Raw genomic sequence first — 19059 nt, 5'->3', positions numbered from 1 at the left:
AGTTTCTGGGGGACCGGGGATGGAGCTGGGGTTATAAGGGGTTATCTAAGAGACAGTTTCTGGGGGACTGGGGATGGAGCTGGGGTTATCTAAGAGACAGTTTCTGGGGGACCGGGGATGGAGCTGGGGTTATCTAAGAGACAGTTTCTGGGGGACCAGGGATGGAGCTGGGGTTATCTAAGAGACAGTTTCTGGGGGACCAGGGATGGAGCTGGGGTTATCTAAGAGACAGTTTCTGGGGGACCAGGGATGGAGCTGGGGTTATAAGGGGTTATCTAAGAGACAGTTTCTGGGGGACTGGGGATGGAGCTGGGGTTATCTAAAAGACAGTTTCTGGGGGACCGGGGATGGAGCTGGGGTTATCTAAGAGACAGTTTCTGGGGGACCAGGGATGGAGCTGGGGTTATCTAAGAGACAGTTTCTGGGGGACCGGGGATGGAGCTGGGGTTATAAGGGGTTATCTAAGAGACAGTTTCTGGGGGACCGGGGATGGAGCTGGGGTTATCTAAGAGACAGTTTCTGGGGGACTGGGGATGGAGCTGGGGTTATCTAAGAGACAGTTTCTGGGGGACCGGGGATGGAGCTGGGGTTATCTAAGAGACAGTTTCTGGGGGACCGGGGATGGAGCTGGAGTTATCTAAGAGACAGTTTCTGGGGGACTGGGGATGGAGCTGGGGTTATCTAAGAGACAGTTTCTGGGGGACCGGGGATGGAGCTGGGGTTATAAGGGGTTATCTAAGAGACAGTTTCTGGGGGACTGGGGATGGAGCTGGGGTTATCTAAGAGACAGTTTCTGGGGTACCGGGGATGGAGCTGGGGTTATCTAAGAGACAGTTTCTGGGGGACCAGGGATGGAGCTGGGGTTATCTAAGAGACAGTTTCTGGGGGACCAGGGATGGAGCTGGGGTTATCTAAGAGACAGTTTCTGGGGGACCGGGGATGGAGCTGGGGTTGAGACAGAGGCTGATGGTGGCTCAGGCTGGCAAGGGAGTTGTATACTGAGCGGTCTGCCCAACGCGTCACCGGGGGCACACTGCCTGCCCTCCAGGACACCTACAGCACCTGATGTCACAGGAAGGCCAAAAAGATCATCAAGGACAATAACCACACGAGCCACTGCTTGTTCACCCCGCTATAATCCAGAAGGTGAGGTCAGTACAGGTGCATCAAAGCTGGGACAGAGAAACTGAAAAACAGATTATATCTCAAGGCCATCAGACTGTTAAATAGCCATCAATAGCCGGCTACCACCCGGTTACTCAACCCTGCCCCTTATAAGCTGCTGCCCCATATACATAGACATGGAATCAATAATGTTTACATACTTTTTTACTCATCTCATATGTATATACTGTATTATATTCTACTGTATTTTAGTCAATGACACTCCGACGTTGTTCGTCCTAATATTTATATATTTCTAAATTTCATTATTTTACTTTTAGATTTGTGTGCATTGTTGTGAATTGTTAGATATTACCGCACTGTTGGAATAACATCTGATAAATATGTGTATGTGATCAATAACAATTGATTTGATTTAGATTTGAACAGATGTCTCTCTGTGGACTTAACCGCTCTGTATTTCAGTCTGTGTGTGTATAGCAATGGGGAAAATGCCAGAGCCTTGATTTACACGCTGGGGATTATGCATGGCTATAAAGAGAGGCCGATGCAGAGGAGAGAGAGAGAGAGAACCAGACGAATACACCTTCTGACATTAGATCAGTGGTCTGGTGGACATGTAGTTGAGATGAGAAGGCGCTCTGTCAAGGATCTGGTCGTTTGGAATGTTGTGGCGCCACCTAGTGGAATTAAGAGACATTGCTACTGAATGGACTTTTTCTTTTACATAGTCCCATACCAACATGCATGTTACATTTGATTCATCACATGCTGGAGATCTTTATCACTGTGGGCTGTTGACTGTCTGATCTTCGTCACTGTGGGCTGAATGACTGTCTGTGGGCTGAATGACTGTCTGTGGGCTGAATGACTGTCTGTGGGCTGAATGACTGGCTGTGGGCTGTCTGGATCTTCACCACTGTGGGCTGAATGACTGTCTGGATCTGTATCACTTTGGGCTGAATGACTGTCTGATCTTCATCATTGTGGGCTGAATGACTGTCTGGATAGTTATCACTGTGGGCTGAATGACTGTCTGATCTTCATCATTGTGGGCTGAATGACTGTCTGATCTTTATCACTGTGGGCTGAATGACTGTCGGATCTTTATCACTGTGGGCTGAATGACTGTCTGGATAGTTATCACTGTGGGCTGAATGACTGTCTGTGGGCTGAATGACTGTCTGTGGGCTGAATGACTGTCTGGATCTGTATCACTGTGGGCTGAATGACTGTCTGGATCTTCATCACTGTGGGCTGAATGACCTTCTGTGGGCTGAATGACTGTCTGTGGGCTGAATGACTGTCTGGATCTGTATCACTGTGGGCTGAATGACTGTCTGGACCTTCATCACTGTGGGCTGAATGACTGTCTGTGGGCTGAATGACTGTCTGTGGGCTGAATGACTGTCTGGATCTGTATCACTGTGGGCTGAATGACTGTCTGGATTTTCATCACTGTGGGCTGAATGACTGTCTGTGGGCTGAATGACTGTCTGTGGGCTAAATGACTGTCTGGATCTGTATCACTGTGGGCTGTTGACAGTCTGTTGTGTTTGTTGTATTAAATCTTGTAAGAGAAAAATGACACAAGAAAATAAAAGTATTTTAAACTCTCTCTGCTATAATATATATTAGGCTACAGGCCTCGTTTCGTCCATACTCGACCCACCAGATCTCTGTCCGTGGAGTTCGAAGGGCAGATCTATGACGTTGACCTCGCGGCAGACGACCAGTCAGCCGTGCAGAGACGTGTCATCAGAAAGCGTCACTATGAGCAGGAGGACCCCGAGTTTGCCTTGGAGTCAGACGACAGGTCAGAGGAGATGCTAGCGGATGATACCAACGCCGTGGGGTACCCGAACTCTGTCAAGGTCACACACAAGTATGACATCGTTCCTACCGAGGGAATTTTTCCCTAGCCTATGTCTGCTTAACTTGCTCTTTGGGGGGTTTGGCCTGGGGGTGCAGTTAAGGCCTTTTCCCCTCTCCCAGGTGTTACTTCCTGATGAATGACACAGTCCTCCCTCGCCCCTCTCCCAGGAGTTACTTCCTGATGAATGACACAGTCCTCCCTCGCCCCTCTCCCAGGTGTTACTTCCTGATGAATGACACAGTCCTCCCTCGCCCCTCTCCCAGGAGTTACTTCCTGATGAATGACACAGTCCTCCCTCGCCCCTCTCCCAGGTGTTACTTCCTGATGAATGACACAGTCCCCCCTCGCCCCTCTCCCAGGTGTTACTTCCTGATGAATGACACAGTCCCCCCTCGCCCCTCTCCCAGGTGTTACTTCCTGATGAATGACACGGTCCACTGTGAGAGAGAGATCTACTCTTCCTCTAGAGCCTGGAAGGACCATAAGAGCTATGTGGACCAGGAAGTTAGTCTGTCTCTATACACCACATAACTATCTTACATCACAAAACAGTCCTGTCTGATCTCTTTACTCTATACATCACATATCAGTCCTGTCTGATCTCCTTACTCTATAATCCAATATCAGTCCTGTCTGATCTCTTTACTCTATAATCCAATATCAGTCCTGTCTGATCTCTTTACTCTATAATCCAATATCAGTCCTGTCTGATCTCTTTACTCTATAATCCAATATCAGTCCTGCCTGATCTCTTTCCTCAATACATCATGTAACAGTCCTGTCTGATCTCTTTCCTCTCTACACATCACATATCAGTCCTGTCTGATCTATTTCCCTCCCCTATCTTTCCCTTCCTCTCTATACATCACATATCAGTCCTGTCTGATCTATTTCCCTCCCCTATCTTTCCCTTCCTCTCTATACATCACATATCAGTCCTGTCTGATCTATTTCCCTCCCCTATCTTTCCCTTCCTTTCTTCTATCAGCTACTCTCTCTCTCTCCCCTCGCTCTGTGTGAATTAAAATATTAAAAGTATGCTTTATATGATTGCAGATCGAGGCCCTTCAGGACAAGATAAAGAACCTTCGGGAGGTCAGAGGTCATCTGAAGAGGAGGCGACCTGATGAGTGTGACTGTGGAAAGAAGAGGTTGGTGTTTGTTTATTTACCTTTCTAAAAAAGTCTTAGTAATGCCTCCTCATTCAACTGAGGGGTATACAAACAAAGACGGATCAATGAGTTAGCCAGCTAACTTGCCTAATTGTTGTTGGACTGTATAGCCTTGTTATTGGATGTGGATAAAAAAATTGCCCAAATATTATGTGACTGTGGCAAGAAGAGGTCAGTATTAAAGACCAACATTGAAGAAGAGGTCAGTATTAAAGACCAACATTGAAGAAGAGGTCAGTATTAAAGACCAACATTGAAGAAGAGGTCAGTATTAAAGACCAACATTGAAGAAGAGGTCAGTATTAAAGACCAACATTGAAGAAGAGGTCAGTATTAAAGACCAACATTGAAGAAGAGGTCAGTATTAGAGACTAACATTGAAGAAGAGGTCAGTATTAAAGACCAACATTGAAGAAGAGGTCAGTATTAAAGACCAACATTGAAGAAGAGGTCAGTATTAAAGACCAACATTGAAGAAGAGGTCAGTATTAAAGACCAACATTGAAGAAGAGGTCAGTATTAAAGACCAACATTGAAGAAGAGGTCAGTATTAAAGACAAACATTGAAGAAGAGGTCAGTATTAAAGACCAACATTGAAGAAGAGGTCAGTATTAAAGACCAACATTGAAGAAGAGGTCAGTATTAAAGACCAACATTGAAGAAGAGGTCACTATTAAAGACCAACTATGGTGTAAGAAAATTGTAATAAATATAAAGTATACCAGTTGAATTTAAGGACCGATGAATGGACAGCTGTGCTGTACAGATTGAGCCATACAGATTGAGCCATACAGACTGAGCCATACATGCTGAGTCATACAGATTGAGCCATTCAGATTGAGCCATACGTGCTGAGTCATACAGATTGAGCCATACAGATTGAGCCATACATGATGAGTCATACAGATTGAGCCATGCAGATTGAGCCATACATGCTGAGTCATACAGACTGAGCCATACAGACTGAGCCATACATGCTGAGTCATACAGATTGAGCCAATCAGATTGAGCCATACATGCTGAGTCATACAGATTGAGCCATACAGATTGAGCCATACAGATTGAGCCATACATGATGAGTCATACAGATTGAGCCATGCATGCTGAGTCATACAGATTGAGCCATACAGATTGAGCCATACAGATTGAGCCATACAGATTGAGCCATGCAGATTGAGCCATACAGATTGAGCCATACAGATTGCAAAATAGTTGTGAAGAGATTTTGGATGTACTGATTCCATGGCACATGGTTTATGAACCGATACACAAAACAACGCTGGATGATTGAAATCTTGGTTTTTCAGTTTAAATGATGGGATACAACCATCACGATGAACTACAGATCTTCAAACTGCAGAAATACAATCGCTACTGTCCATGAGTAGCTTGTTTTTGGTCGCAGGTTCAGGAATGGGTTTTGAATTGTAACATTTACCTGTAGCTAACTCTGCAGATAGCACTGCTGGGTGATTTTAAAAAGTCATAGTGAATCGATCAATAATGTGACAATACTGTTAGCAAACATGTTTATCTTCAATTTACGGTCTGTAGAAACTATGAGAATAGAAAGGTTCAGAACTTTTATGAAACATCACAGCACAGATTAAAAAATATATATATATTTCAGGTAGTAATCATAACTGGATGGTGTTCAGAGATAGATGGGAGGGGGTTAGGGTAGACGAAGGATGGGACTGGATGGTGTACAGAGATAGATGAGAGGGGGTTAGGGTAGATGAAGGATGGGGCTGGATGGTGTTCAGAGATAGATGGGAGGGGGTTAGGGTAGATGAAGGATGTGACTAAAAACAAACTGAAGATAACTAATGTTAAATATACTGTGTCCGTAAAATGTATAAGCTGGAAGTAGAAGTCTAAGTAAGTGTTGTCGTATAGTTTACTCCAAGTAGGGGAGGGCTGGTAAAGTTAGGGGAAAATCGAGCACACAGCCATGCAATCTCCATAGGCAAACATTGACAGCCTTACTGAAGAGCTCAGTGACTTTCAACGTGCCACCGTAGGATTCCACCTTGCCAACAAGTCAGTTCATCACATTTTGCCCTGCTAGAGCTGCCCCTGTCAACGAAGTGAAAACGTCTAGGAGCAACAACGGCTCAGCCGCGAAGTGATAAGTTACACAAGCTAACAGAATGGGACCGCCGAGTGCTGAAGCAACCCTCACTACAGAGTTCCAAACTGCCTCTGGAATCAACGTCAGCACAAGAACTGTTCGTCGGGAGCTTCATGAAATGGGTTTCCATGGCCGAGCAGCCGCACACAAGCCTAAGATCACCATGCGCAATGCCAAGTCTCTGCTGGAGTGGTGTCAAGCTCGCCACAATTGGACGCTGGAGCAGTGGAAACGCGTTCTCTGGAGTGATGAATCACTCTTCACCATCTGGCAGTCCAACGGACTAATCTGGGTTTGGTGGATGGCAGGAGAACGCTACTTGCCCCAACGCATAGTTCCGACTGTAAAGTTTGGTGGAGGAGGAATAATGGTCTGGGGCTGTTTTTCATGGTTCGGGCAACACCCCTTAGCGCCAGTGAAGGTAAATCTTAACGCTACAGCATACAATGACATTCTAGACGATGCTGTGCTTCCAACATTGTGGCAACAGTTTGGGGAAGGCCATTTCCTGTTGTCATCGAGGTAAAGGGTGGCTACTTTGAAGAATCTCAAATATAAAATATTTTTTGATTTGTTTAACACTTTTGTGGTTACTACATGATTCCGTATGTGTTATTTCGTAGTTTTGATGTCTTCACTATTGTTCTACAATAGAACAAATAAAGAAAAACCCCTGGAATGAGTAGGTGACTGGTACTGTATGATGTGTTGTGTATTATCCTGTCTAGTGGTAAATCTTCATGGTTCCTGTATGGAGTTTCCAGAGGTCTGGAAGGGATCGTCACAAGCGGCAGTAGGAACACAATACGGTGACTCAGTCTGGAAGGAATCAGCCCTTCTCTCTTAACCATCGCCTTGCCCCAGGAGGATGGGTCTGAATTGGCACACTTTTCCCTATATAATGCACTACTGTCTGTAATTTTATTTGGTGGGTGTGTCTGTCTGTCCTGTCTGTGCAGGGAGGCGGCCCAAGAAGTGGATGGGAAGACGCAGCTGTTTAACGAGATCAGGCGGAAGAAAAAGGAGAGGAAAGAGAGAAAGAGGCTGAAAAATGGGGATGACTGTAGTCTACCTGGCCTCACCTGTTTCACTCACAACAACGACCACTGGCAGACCGCCCCCTTCTGGAACCGTACGCCACTACACCGTTACTACGCCAACACTACACTGTTACTACACCGTTACTACACTGTTACTACGCCAACACTACACTGTTACTATACCGGTACTACACTGTTACTATACCGGTACTACACTGTGACTACACTGTTACTACGCCAACACTACACTGTTACTACACTGGTAATATACCAACACTACACTGTTACTACACCGCTACTACACCGTTACTGCGCCAACACTACACTGTTACTACACCGCTACTACACCATTACTACGCCAACACTACACTGTTACTACACCGTTACTACCCCAACAGTACGCTGTTACTACACTGGAGGGTTCTGTTCTAGGTAGTAGTTCACCCTGGTCTGTCCCTTCCTCTAATCCTCCAGTGGGAGGGTTCTGTTCTAGTTAGTAGTTAACCCTGTTGTCCTTCCTCCAGTTGGAGCGTTCTGTTCTAGTTAGTAGTTAACCCTGTTGTCCTTCCTCCAGTTGGAGGGATCTGTTCTAGTTAGTAGTTAACCCTGTTGTCCTTCCTCCAGTTGGAGCGTTCTGTTCTAGTTAGTAGTTAACCCTGTTGTCCTTCCTCCAGTTGGAGGGTTCTGTGCTAGTTAGTAGTTAACCCTGTTGTCCTTCCTCCAGTTGGAGGGTTCTGTGCTAGTTAGTAGTTAACCCTGTTGTCCTTCCTCTAATCCTCCAGTTGGAGCATTCTGTGCTAGTTAGTAGTTAACCCTGTTGTCCTTCCTCCAGTTGGATGGTTCTGTTCTAGTTAGTAGTTAACCCTGTTGTCCTTTCTCCAATTGGAGCGTTCTCTTCTAGTTAGTAGTTAACCCTGTTGTCCTTTCTCCAGTTGGAGGGTTCTGTTCTAGTTAGTAGTTAACCCTGTTGTCCTTCCTCCAGTTGGAGGGTTCTGTGCTAGTTAGTAGTTAACCCTGTTGTCCTTCCTCTAATCCTCCAGTTGGAGGGTTCTGTGCTAGTTAGTAGTTAACCCTGTTGTCCTTTCTCCAGTTGGAGGGTTCTGTTCTAGTTAGTAGTTAACCCTGTTGTCCTTCCTCCAGTTGGAGGGTTCTGTGCTAGTTAGTAGTTAACCCTGTTGTCCTTCCTCTAATCCTCCAGTTGGAGGGTTCTGTGCTAGTTAGTAGTTAACCCTGTTGTCCTTCCTCCAGTTGGAGGGTTCTGTTCTAGTCAGTAGTTAACCCTGTTGTCCTTCCTCCAGTTGGAGGGTTCTGTGCTAGTTAGTAGTTAACCCTGTTGTCCTTCCTCCAGTTGGAGGGTTCTGTTCTAGTTAGTAGTTAACCCTGTTGTCCTTCCTCCAGTTGGAGGGTTCTGTGCTAGTTAGTAGTTAACCCTGTTGTCCTTCCTCTAATCCTCCAGTTGGAGGGTTCTGTGCTAGTTAGTAGTTAACCCTGTTGTCCTTCCTCCAGTTGGAGGGTTCTGTTCTAGTTAGTAGTTAACCCTGTTGTCCTTCCTCCAGTTGGAGGGTTCTGTGCTAGTTAGTAGTTAACCCTGTTGTCCTTCCTCTAATCCTCCAGTTGGAGGGTTCTGTGCTAGTTAGTAGTTAACCCTGTTGGCCTTCCTCCAGTTGGAGGGATCTGTTCTAGTTAGTAGTTAACCCTGTTGGCCTTCCTCCAGTTGGAGGGATCTGTTCTAGTTAGTAGTTGACCCTGTTGTGCTTCCTCCTGTTAGAGGGTTCTGTTCTAGTTAGAAGTTAATTAACCCTGTTGTCCTTCCTCCAGTTGGAGGGTTATGTGCTAGTTAGTAGTTAACGCTGGTCTGTCCCTTCCTCTAATCCTCCAGTGGGAGCATTCTGTGCCTGCACCAGTTCCAACAACAACACCTACTGGTGCGTGAGGACCATCAACGAAACGCACAACACCCTGTTCTGTGAGTTCGCTACGGGCTTCCTCGAGTACTTTGACCTCAACCTCGACCCCTATCAGGTGAGTGGACTCCTCCCCTTCCAGATACCTTTCAGTAGCAGTTTGGATTTTCTGTCTGTCGAAAACTATGTATTGAAGTCTGTCTGTGTCTGTGTGTGGCTGTCTGTGTTTGTGTGTGTCTGTCTGTGTGCCTCTGTGTGCCTCCATGTTTGTGTATCTGTGTGTATCTGTATGTGTCTGTGTGTCTGTGCCTGTCTGTGTGTGTCTGTGCCTGTCTGTGTGTGTGTTTGTGTGTGTGTCTGTGTGTGTGTCTGTGTGCCTCCATGTGTGTGTGTTTTTGTGTGTCTGTGTGTGTCCGTGTGTCTGTGTGTGTCTGTATGTGTCCGTGTGTCTGTGTGTGTCTGTGTGTGTGTGTCCGTGTGTCTGTGTGTGTCCGTGTGTCTTATAGTTGACCAACGTGGTGTATTCCGTGGATAGAGAGGTGTTGAACACCCTCCATTCCCAGCTGATGGAGATGAGGAGCTGCCAGGGACACAAGCAGTGTAACCCCCGACCCAAAGGGCTGGACACAACAGGTAAACACACACATACTACTACAGCGATACTACAGTACGTCTATTAGTACTACTACAGTGATACTACAATGATACTACAGTGATACTACTAGTACTACTACAGTGATACTACTAGTACTACTATTAGTGATACTAGAGTACTACTACGAGTACTACTACAGTGCTACTACTATTAGTGTGTTTCTGTACACTACAGTGGGTTTCTGTACCCTACAGTGTGTTACTGTACCCTACAGTGTGTTACTGTACCCTACAGTGTGTTACTGTACCCTACAGTGTGTTACTGTACCCTACAGTGTGTTACTGTACCCTACAGTGTGTTACTGTACACTACAGTGTGTTTCTGTACACTACAGTGTGGTTCTGTACCCTACAGTGTGTTTCTGTACCCTACAGTGTTGGGCTGTACACTACAGTGTGTTAGTGTACACTACAGTGTGTTACTGTACACTACAGTGTGTTACTGAACCCTACAGTGTGTTATTGTACACTACAGTGTGTTACTGTACACTACAGTGTGTTACTGAACCCTACAGTGTGTTACTGAACCCTACAGTGTGTTACTGTACCCTACAGTGTGTTACTGTACCCTACAGTGTGTTACTGTACACTACAGTGTGTTACTGAACCCTACAGTGTGTTACTGTACCCTACAGTGTGTTACTGTACATCCACACCATCCCACTAGTTACGTCCTTCCCAATCTCACCATCTATCTATCCATCCATCCAACCCAATCAAATATCCCTCCGTCCTCTCCACCCGAGCCCTGTCCTGCTCCTCCTCTCCTCCATCGTTTTCATCCATCCATACTCTAACAGAACCGTCAGTTCTCCTCTAGGGCCAAGAGATGCTGGCTTTGTCCTGTTCATGAAGAGACATCTACAATGTGAATGATTTGTTATTTTTCTTACCCCCCCCCCCATCTCTTTATTAACATTAGTTCTTATCTTCCTGACCAGGAGGTAAAGATGGAGACAGCTACGAAGCACACAGGTAACCACCCTTCTTTTACGATATCTCAGCTGTGTGTTCCAAATTGTACACTGTTACCAATATAGTGCAATTTTGACCAGAACCCTTAGGTCCCTTAGGGCTCTGGTCTAAAGTGCACTACATAGGGAATAGTGTAATAATCCATGAGGTGTTCGAAGCTGCTTGGTTTTTTTTGACTGCATGCCTGGGAAACTATGCTAACTAATAATCGATTAGTTGACTCGATTTTTATATTTCCTCTTAATTGAAAGTAGCTTGTCATCACGTCACCAGGAAGTCTGAGGGGGCGTCATCGTTGTATCTTTTACACTGTGTTCATTTAAGATGATACTCCAGTCAGAACAAAACTGTCTTTATCTTCTGGTTGAGGCACAGATCTGTCTTCAGCCCCTCTCTCCACTCCTTCATGCATCAGGGCTGTCTATTAGAACATCTGTCAGACTGTGTCTGTGTGTCTGTTAGAACATCTGTCAGACTGTGTCTGTGTGTCTATTAGAACATCTGTCAGACTGTGTCTGTGTATCTGTTAGAACATCTGTCAGACTGTCTGTGTGTCTGCGTGTCTATTAGAACATGCAATATTGGGATGGATACTAATGTTGGACTGGATACTAATGTTGGACTGGATACTAATGTTGGACTGGATTAGACTGGATACTAATGTTGGACTGGATACTAACGTTGGACTGGATACTAATGTTGGACTGGATACTAATGTTGGACTGGATACTAATGTTGGACTGGATACTAATGTTGGGCTGGATACTAATGTTGGGCTGGATACTAATGTTGGACTGGATACTAATGTTGGACTGGATTAGACTGGATACTAATGTTGGACTGGATACTAATGTTGGGCTGGATTAGACTGGATACTAATGTTGGACTGGATACTAATGTTGGACTGGATTAGACTAGATACTAATGTTGGACTGGATACTAATGTTGGACTGGATTAGACTGGATACTAATGTTGGACTGGATACTAATGTTGGACTGGATTAGACTGGATACTAATGTTGGGCTGGATACTAATGTTGGACTGCATTAGACTGGATACTAATGTTGGACTGCATTAGACTGGATACTAATGTTGGGCTGGATACTAATGTTGGACTGGATACTAATGTTGGACTAATGTTGGACTGGATACTAATGTTGGACTGGATACTAATGTTGGACTGGATACTAATGTTGGGCTGGATACTAATGTTGGACTGGATTAGACTGGATACTAATGTTGGACTGGATTAGACTGGATACTAATGTTGGACTGGATACTAACGTTGGACTGGATACTAATGTTGGACTGGATACTAATGTTGGACTGGATACTAATGTTGGACTGGATACTAATGTTGGGCTGGATACTAATGTTGGGCTGGATACTAATGTTGGACTGGATACTAATGTTGGACTGGATTAGACTGGATACTAATGTTGGACTGGATACTAATGTTGGGCTGGATTAGACTGGATACTAATGTTGGACTGGATACTAATGTTGGGCTGGATTAGACTGGATACTAATGTTGGACTGGATTAGACTAGATACTAATGTTGGACTGGATACTAATGTTGGACTGGATTAGACTGGATACTAATGTTGGACTGGATACTAATGTTGGACTGGATTAGACTGGATACTAATGTTGGGCTGGATACTAATGTTGGACTGGATTAGACTGGATACTAATGTTGGGCTGGATACTAATGTTGGACTGCATTAGACTGGATACTAATGTTGGACTGCATTAGACTGGATACTAATGTTGGGCTGGATACTAATGTTGGACTGGATACTAATGTTGGACTGGATACTAATGTTGGACTGGATACTAATGTTGGACTGGATACTAATGTTGGACTGGATACTAATGTTGGGCTGGATACTAATGTTGGACTGGATTAGACTGGATACTAATGTTGGACTGGATTAGACTGGATACTAATGTTGGACTGGATACTAATGTTGGACTGGATACTAATGTTGGGCTGGATTAGACTGGATACTAATGTTGGACTGGATTAGACTGGATACTAATGTTGGACTGGATACTAATGTTGGGCTGGATTAGACTGGATACTAATGTTGGACTGGATTAGACTGGATACTAATGTTGGACTGGATACTAATGTTGGACTGGATTAGACTGGATACTAATGTTGGGCTGGATACTAATGTTGGACTGGATTAGACTGGATACTAATGTTGGACTGGATACTAATGTTGTACTGGATACTAATGTTGGACTGGATACTAATGTTGGGCTGGATACTAATGTTGGGCTGGATACTAATGTTGGACTGGATTAGACTGGATACTAATGTTGGACTGGATACTAATGTTGGACTGGATACTAATGTTGGACTGGATACTTATGTTGGACTGGATTAGACTGGATACTAATGTTTGGCTGGATACTAATGTTGGGCTGGATTAGACTGGACACTAATGTTGGGCTGGATACTAATGTTGGACTGCATTAGACTGGATACTAATGTTGGGTTGCATTAGACTGGATACTAATGTTGGGCTGGATTAGACTGGATACTAATGTTGGGCTGGATTAGACTGGATACTAATGTTGGGCTGGATTAGACTGGATACTAATGTTGGGCTGGATTAGACTGGATACTAATGTTGGGCTGGATTAGACTGGATACTAATGTTGGGCTGGATTAGACTGGATACTAATGTTGGGTTGCATTAGACTGGATACTAATGTTGGACTGGATTAGACTGGATACTAATGTTGGGCTGGATTAGACTGGATACTAATGTTGGGCTGGATACTAATGTTGGACTGGATACTAATGTTGGACTGGATACTAATGTTGGGCTGGATACTAATGTTGGACTGCATTAGACTGGATACTAATGTTGGACTGCATTAGACTGGATACTAATGTTGGACTGGATACTAATGTTGGACTGGATACTAATGTTGGACTGGATACTAATGTTGGACTGGATACTAATGTTGGACTGGATACTGATGTTGGACTGGATACTAATGTTGGACTGGATACTAATGTTGGACTGGATACTAATGTTGGGCTGGATTAGACTGGATACTAATGTTGGACTGGATACTAATGTTGGGCTGGATTAGACTGGATACTAATGTTGGACTGGATTAGACTGGATACTAATGTTGGACTGGATACTAATGTTGGACTGGATACTAATGTTGGACTGGATACTAATGTTGGACTGGATACTAATGTTGGACTGGATACTGATGTTGGACTGGATACTAATGTTGGACTGGATACTAATGTTGGACTGGATACTAATGTTGGGCTGGATTAGACTGGATACTAATGTTGGGCTGGATACTAATGTTGGGCTGGATTAGACTGGACACTAATGTTGGGCTGGATACTAATGTTGGACTGCATTAGACTGGATACTAATGTTGGGTTGCATTAGACTGGATACTAATGTTGGGCTGGATACTAATGTTGGACTGGATACTAATGTTGGACTGGATACTAATGTTGGGCTGGATACTAATGTTGGACTGCATTAGACTGGATACTAATGTTGGACTGCATTAGACTGGATACTAATGTTGGACTGGATACTAATGTTGGACTGGATACTAATGTTGGACTGGATACTAATGTTGGACTGGATACTGATGTTGGACTGGATACTAATGTTGGACTGGATACTAATGTTGGACTGGATACTAATGTTGGGCTGGATTAGACTGGATACTAATGTTGGACTGGATACTAATGTTGGGCTGGATTAGACTGGATACTAATGTTGGACTGGATTAGACTGGATACTAATGTTGGACTGGATACTAATGTTGGGCTGGATTAGACTGGATACTAATGTTGGACTGGATACTAATGTTGGACTGGATACTAATGTTGGACTGGATACTAATGTTGGACTGGATACTAATGTTGGACTGGACTAGACTGGATATTAATGTTGGACTGGATTAGACTGCATACTAATTTTGGACTGGATACTAATCTTGGACTGGATACTAATGTTGGGCTGGTATTACTGCAACACAACCATGCAATCACAAACTACCACTACTATACACCCTTACCTCCAGACCCTGACCCTCTCCTCCTCTCCCCACCCACCCACCCACACAGCACTCAGCCAGTCTGGGACGGACGAGCGGGTTAAGCTGCCCAGCCTGACGGAGGAGGAGGTGACTACAGCCCAGGACGACTAGCACATCTTCCAGAAGGACGTTGATAATGTTTCTGCTACACCTTTTAGACCAACCGGAGAAAAACAACGACGACGACCAAAACCCCAAAAAGCTTGACTTTAAGGATGACCCGGCGTCTGTGCAGAGGGGGTCCGTGGGGCTGGAGGAGGGCAGCGGGGGAAAAGGAGAGGAGACCCCCAGCCAGGACATCTGGCTAGGCCTGGTCACTCTGAACTGGGCCACCACGGGACTCCCAGAGACCCCCCTCACCACTCCTCTTGCCCCAAGCACCCCCCCCCCCCCTCCCCTCCCCCCCATCACCACCTCCTCAGTACCACCCACACAGCACTCAAAGGTTAGAGGTCAACTACAATCTATGAATGAGCTCCCGGATGAGACTAAGCCATTAGACAGTCCTCAGGTGGTGTCTGCGATGACGTTATCATCTCTGTGACGTCATCGTCAGCAGATCAGAGGGGGAGGGGCCTGGGGGGGAGGTGGTTGCCCGTGAGTGGCCAATCAGCTGGAGGAGGGGCTAGACAGCGAGGGGGCGGGGCTGGTCTTCAGTGGCAACAGGAACAACGGGCTGACGGAAAAGGAGGTGTGACACAATGACCTGGAGAGGGGGACGGAGCTGGGAGGAAGCCTCATCCAGGGACTGGAGCTGGGAGGAAGAGGCCCAAGGCTACCTCCCCCTCTCCCCACAGACACAGACAATGAAGCCCACAATACAGGCCTCCAACACTATCACTGGGAGCCTGCCTCAGACTGGCGCCCCCGAGGGGACTGGGTTGGTAGTGGGCCAGCACCTCCAGACCCAACAGTAACAGGTAGAGATGCAGTAGACTCCCTAGGGCCAATCCCCTCAGCCCTCCTCCAACCACACCCAGTGAGACACATACAGACAAATTAAAGGTGCTGACCTGCCATAGGGCAGCCTGGTGGTCACCATAGAGACACAGAGAGACACAGAAACTGGGGGAGATGGAGAGCCAAGATGGTTGACGATGATTTCAGCACCAGTCAGTCTGAGTTAGAGCTGTATTATTAATGAGTATTAAAGTTATTCTTGTTTTTGTTTTTTCACAGGCGCTTCCATTTATTATTATTGGAAAAACTACAGTGTTCTGTTTTTTCAAAATATATATTTTGTAAAAAAAATGTAAATCCTTAACACAGCAGAAATTATTGAAATGTGGGGAATTCAACTTTTAATTGATTTTAATTAAGATCCAAGTACAAAATAACACAGTTGACCATTTTAATAATATATATACACATACACATATATATATATATATATATATATATATTTTAAAGGTTATAAGAATGGTGAAACCATTTCCTGGTCTGAAGGTTATAGTTGTCTTTTGGCGTTAGCTAACACCATGGTGTGCTGCAATGGAGTTGGCTAATGCTAACACCTTGGTGTGCTACAATGGAGTTGGCTAATGCTAACACCTTGGTGTGCTACAATGGAGTTGGCTAATGCTAACACCTTGGTGTGCTACAATGGAGTTGGCTAATGCTAACACCATGGTGTGCTACAATGGAGTTGGCTAATGCTAACACCTTGGTGTGCTACAATGGAGTTGGCTAATGCTAACACCTTGGTGTGCTCCAAGGGAATTGGCTAATGCTAACACCTTGGTGTGCTACAATGAAGTTGGCTAATGCTAACACCTTGGTGTGCTACAATGGAGTTGGCTAATGCTAACACCTTGGTGTGCTACAATGGAGTTGGCTAATGCGAACACCTTGGTGTGCTACAATGAAGTTGGCTAATTCTAACTGACTCAGGCTGGGACGCGATTTGATCTGCGTTAGATCCGTGTTAAAGAGTGCTTGACATTTAAAGTCATTTTCCGATTGAGCTGACATTTGCAGTGTTTACTGTGAATGCGAATTGCCTGTGAATGCGTGAGCGTTACCTTTTTAAAAGACGCATTGTCGATCAAGCGCGATCGGATTGAATCCGCCCTCAGTCATCTCTAGACCGATCATCACTCAGATGATGCCAATAGTTTGACCCTAAATGCACTTTAAACATTCAGCTTTTCCCTTGAACTGACCCTTGTCTTTAGTTTAAATGTTTGTGGTTTGGAAAAAGGTAGTCACTGGGTCGTGTCCGAAATCTGACTTGCCTACTACTTAAACTAAACATTGTGTACGAAACGTACTACATGCTAATTAAAACGCACCGTTTAGTAAGAATGTACGAAGTAAGCAACAAATATCAACGTACTGCTCATTGATACTGAGAAGGAGTCATCGACTGCGCAATCACACTTGTTCCCCGCCATGGGTACGTGTTGTAGAGCGCATCCCCTATTCTGATTATCAGCTGTTGTCAAACACGTGGGGGAAAAAAAAGATGCTTCTCTACCTCAATAGTGTGCTGCGAATTCTATTTCATCAAAAGTCAAATGAGTATGAGATCTGGGCATTTAAAGTATACTCGATTTTCAAAACGTCACATTCTATAAAACGATATATTTTATTGCATATTTAAGTAACCTACTAGGGTATTCGGACACGGTCAGTGTAACTGTAACTTGTGTCATGACGCTTAAAACTGATCATTGGTCATTTTGAACACAGTGATTTTTATGGATAATTGCTACTGCAAAGTGAAACACTGAATGTGACCCGTTTATAGTTTCAAAAAAAAAAAAGACAAAAATGAACATTGTTACCGTAATTGATTTACTAAATATAATGATTTAACTTTGTTTACTATGTTGTTATGTTACTTTTAAAGCTACAGTAACTTCCCTATCTCACATGTTGGTCGACAGTACACCCAGCCTCTACACTCAAATTAAATCTTCAGATAGGAAACATATAAATTGTTAAAGGTGAAACATGCAGAAATCGCTTCGCCATTTCCTGGTTTCTGAACATCCAATAGTTCGCCTAATTTCAGTTTGTGACAAAACAAGCAAGTATAGTGCAGAGAATCGTTGTACCATCTAAACCGCTGTGAAATATCTTTTCCATCACCAAAAAATATTTTATTTCAGCTGTTTTGAAGTTGGTATACAAAACCAAATGTAAGAATGGGAAGTACAGAAATAGCGCACATAGAACAGGGTCTACCGCTTCTTAGACTTGCTTTCAATGAGGACAGCTCCACTGTGTAACTCACATTTCTATGTGAATTTGTTTGGGTTTCCGGAAAAAAAAAAAAGACAGATTGCAGCTTTAACTATCTGCACACAAAACGATTTATAAGAATGGGTAGGAAATTCGTATGAGTAGAAGTAATCACGGAGTAAATTATGAAATGTTCAAACCTGCAGCCGTTTGTTTTTCTTCTTCTGAATACCCAGCAGCCCTACTAACTCCCATCACATAGACCTGTCTTCCCTAGTGATAATCAAGGATTCAATGTTATTAATGTCCATGATCCTCTCCAAGTTCCATTTCACAAGGACACAACTGTCACGATGTCAAAACCTTTAAATGCGTCCTTAATGGTACCCTATTTCCATTTGTAGTGCACTACGTTTGACCAGCTCCATATGGGCGTAGTGTACTAAACTACATACAGTAGGGTGCTATTAGAGACTTTAAACCCGAAACGTTTTTTCCTCCGATTGCACCTTGAATAGCATAATGGCATTACTATAAGGTGATCTATACGTCATTAATAATGTTGTCTTTTACACTGTGTGTAAAAAAACAAACACATAAGAAACACCTTTTGCCCTCAGAACAGACTCAATTCGTCCAGGAATGGACACTATAAGGTGTGGAAAGCGTTTCCACGGGAGTGTTGGCCCATGTTGACTCCAATGCTTCCCACAGTTGTGTCAAGTTGGCTGGATGTCAATCAATCAATCAATGAATGAAATGTATTTATAAAGCAGTTGTCTCAAAGTACTTGTACAGAAAAACAGCTTAAAACACCAAACAATGCAGATGTAGAAGCACGGTGGCTAGGAAAAACTCCCTAGAAAGGCATCAGCCAACCTAGGAAGAAACC

General features: G+C 44.3%; 1 protein-coding gene across 1 annotated transcript in view; it reads left to right on the top strand.

Annotated features, from left to right (window-relative positions):
- LOC110536534 (extracellular sulfatase Sulf-1) overlaps window positions 1-18369 on the top strand; it is an 82864-nt gene extending 64495 nt beyond the window's left edge. The window contains exons 12-19 of the mRNA XM_036934702.2: window positions 2764-3010; window positions 3409-3505; window positions 4058-4152; window positions 7268-7440; window positions 9228-9370; window positions 9759-9885; window positions 10848-10881; window positions 15010-18369. Of these exons, the coding sequence (XP_036790597.2) occupies window positions 2764-3010; window positions 3409-3505; window positions 4058-4152; window positions 7268-7440; window positions 9228-9370; window positions 9759-9885; window positions 10848-10881; window positions 15010-15043 (950 nt within the window). The 3' untranslated portion in view covers window positions 15044-18369. The remainder of the gene's footprint in view (window positions 1-2763; window positions 3011-3408; window positions 3506-4057; window positions 4153-7267; window positions 7441-9227; window positions 9371-9758; window positions 9886-10847; window positions 10882-15009) is intronic.
- Window positions 18370-19059: the final 690 nt, after the last annotated feature.

The sequence above is a fragment of the Oncorhynchus mykiss genome, chromosome 11 (assembly GCF_057628025.1).
Source record: "Oncorhynchus mykiss isolate SJ-2025 chromosome 11, ASM5762802v1, whole genome shotgun sequence".
NCBI lineage: Eukaryota > Metazoa > Chordata > Actinopteri > Salmoniformes > Salmonidae > Oncorhynchus > Oncorhynchus mykiss.
The sequence above is the reverse complement of the archived record's forward strand: the minus strand, read 5'-3'. Positions and strand labels throughout refer to the sequence as shown.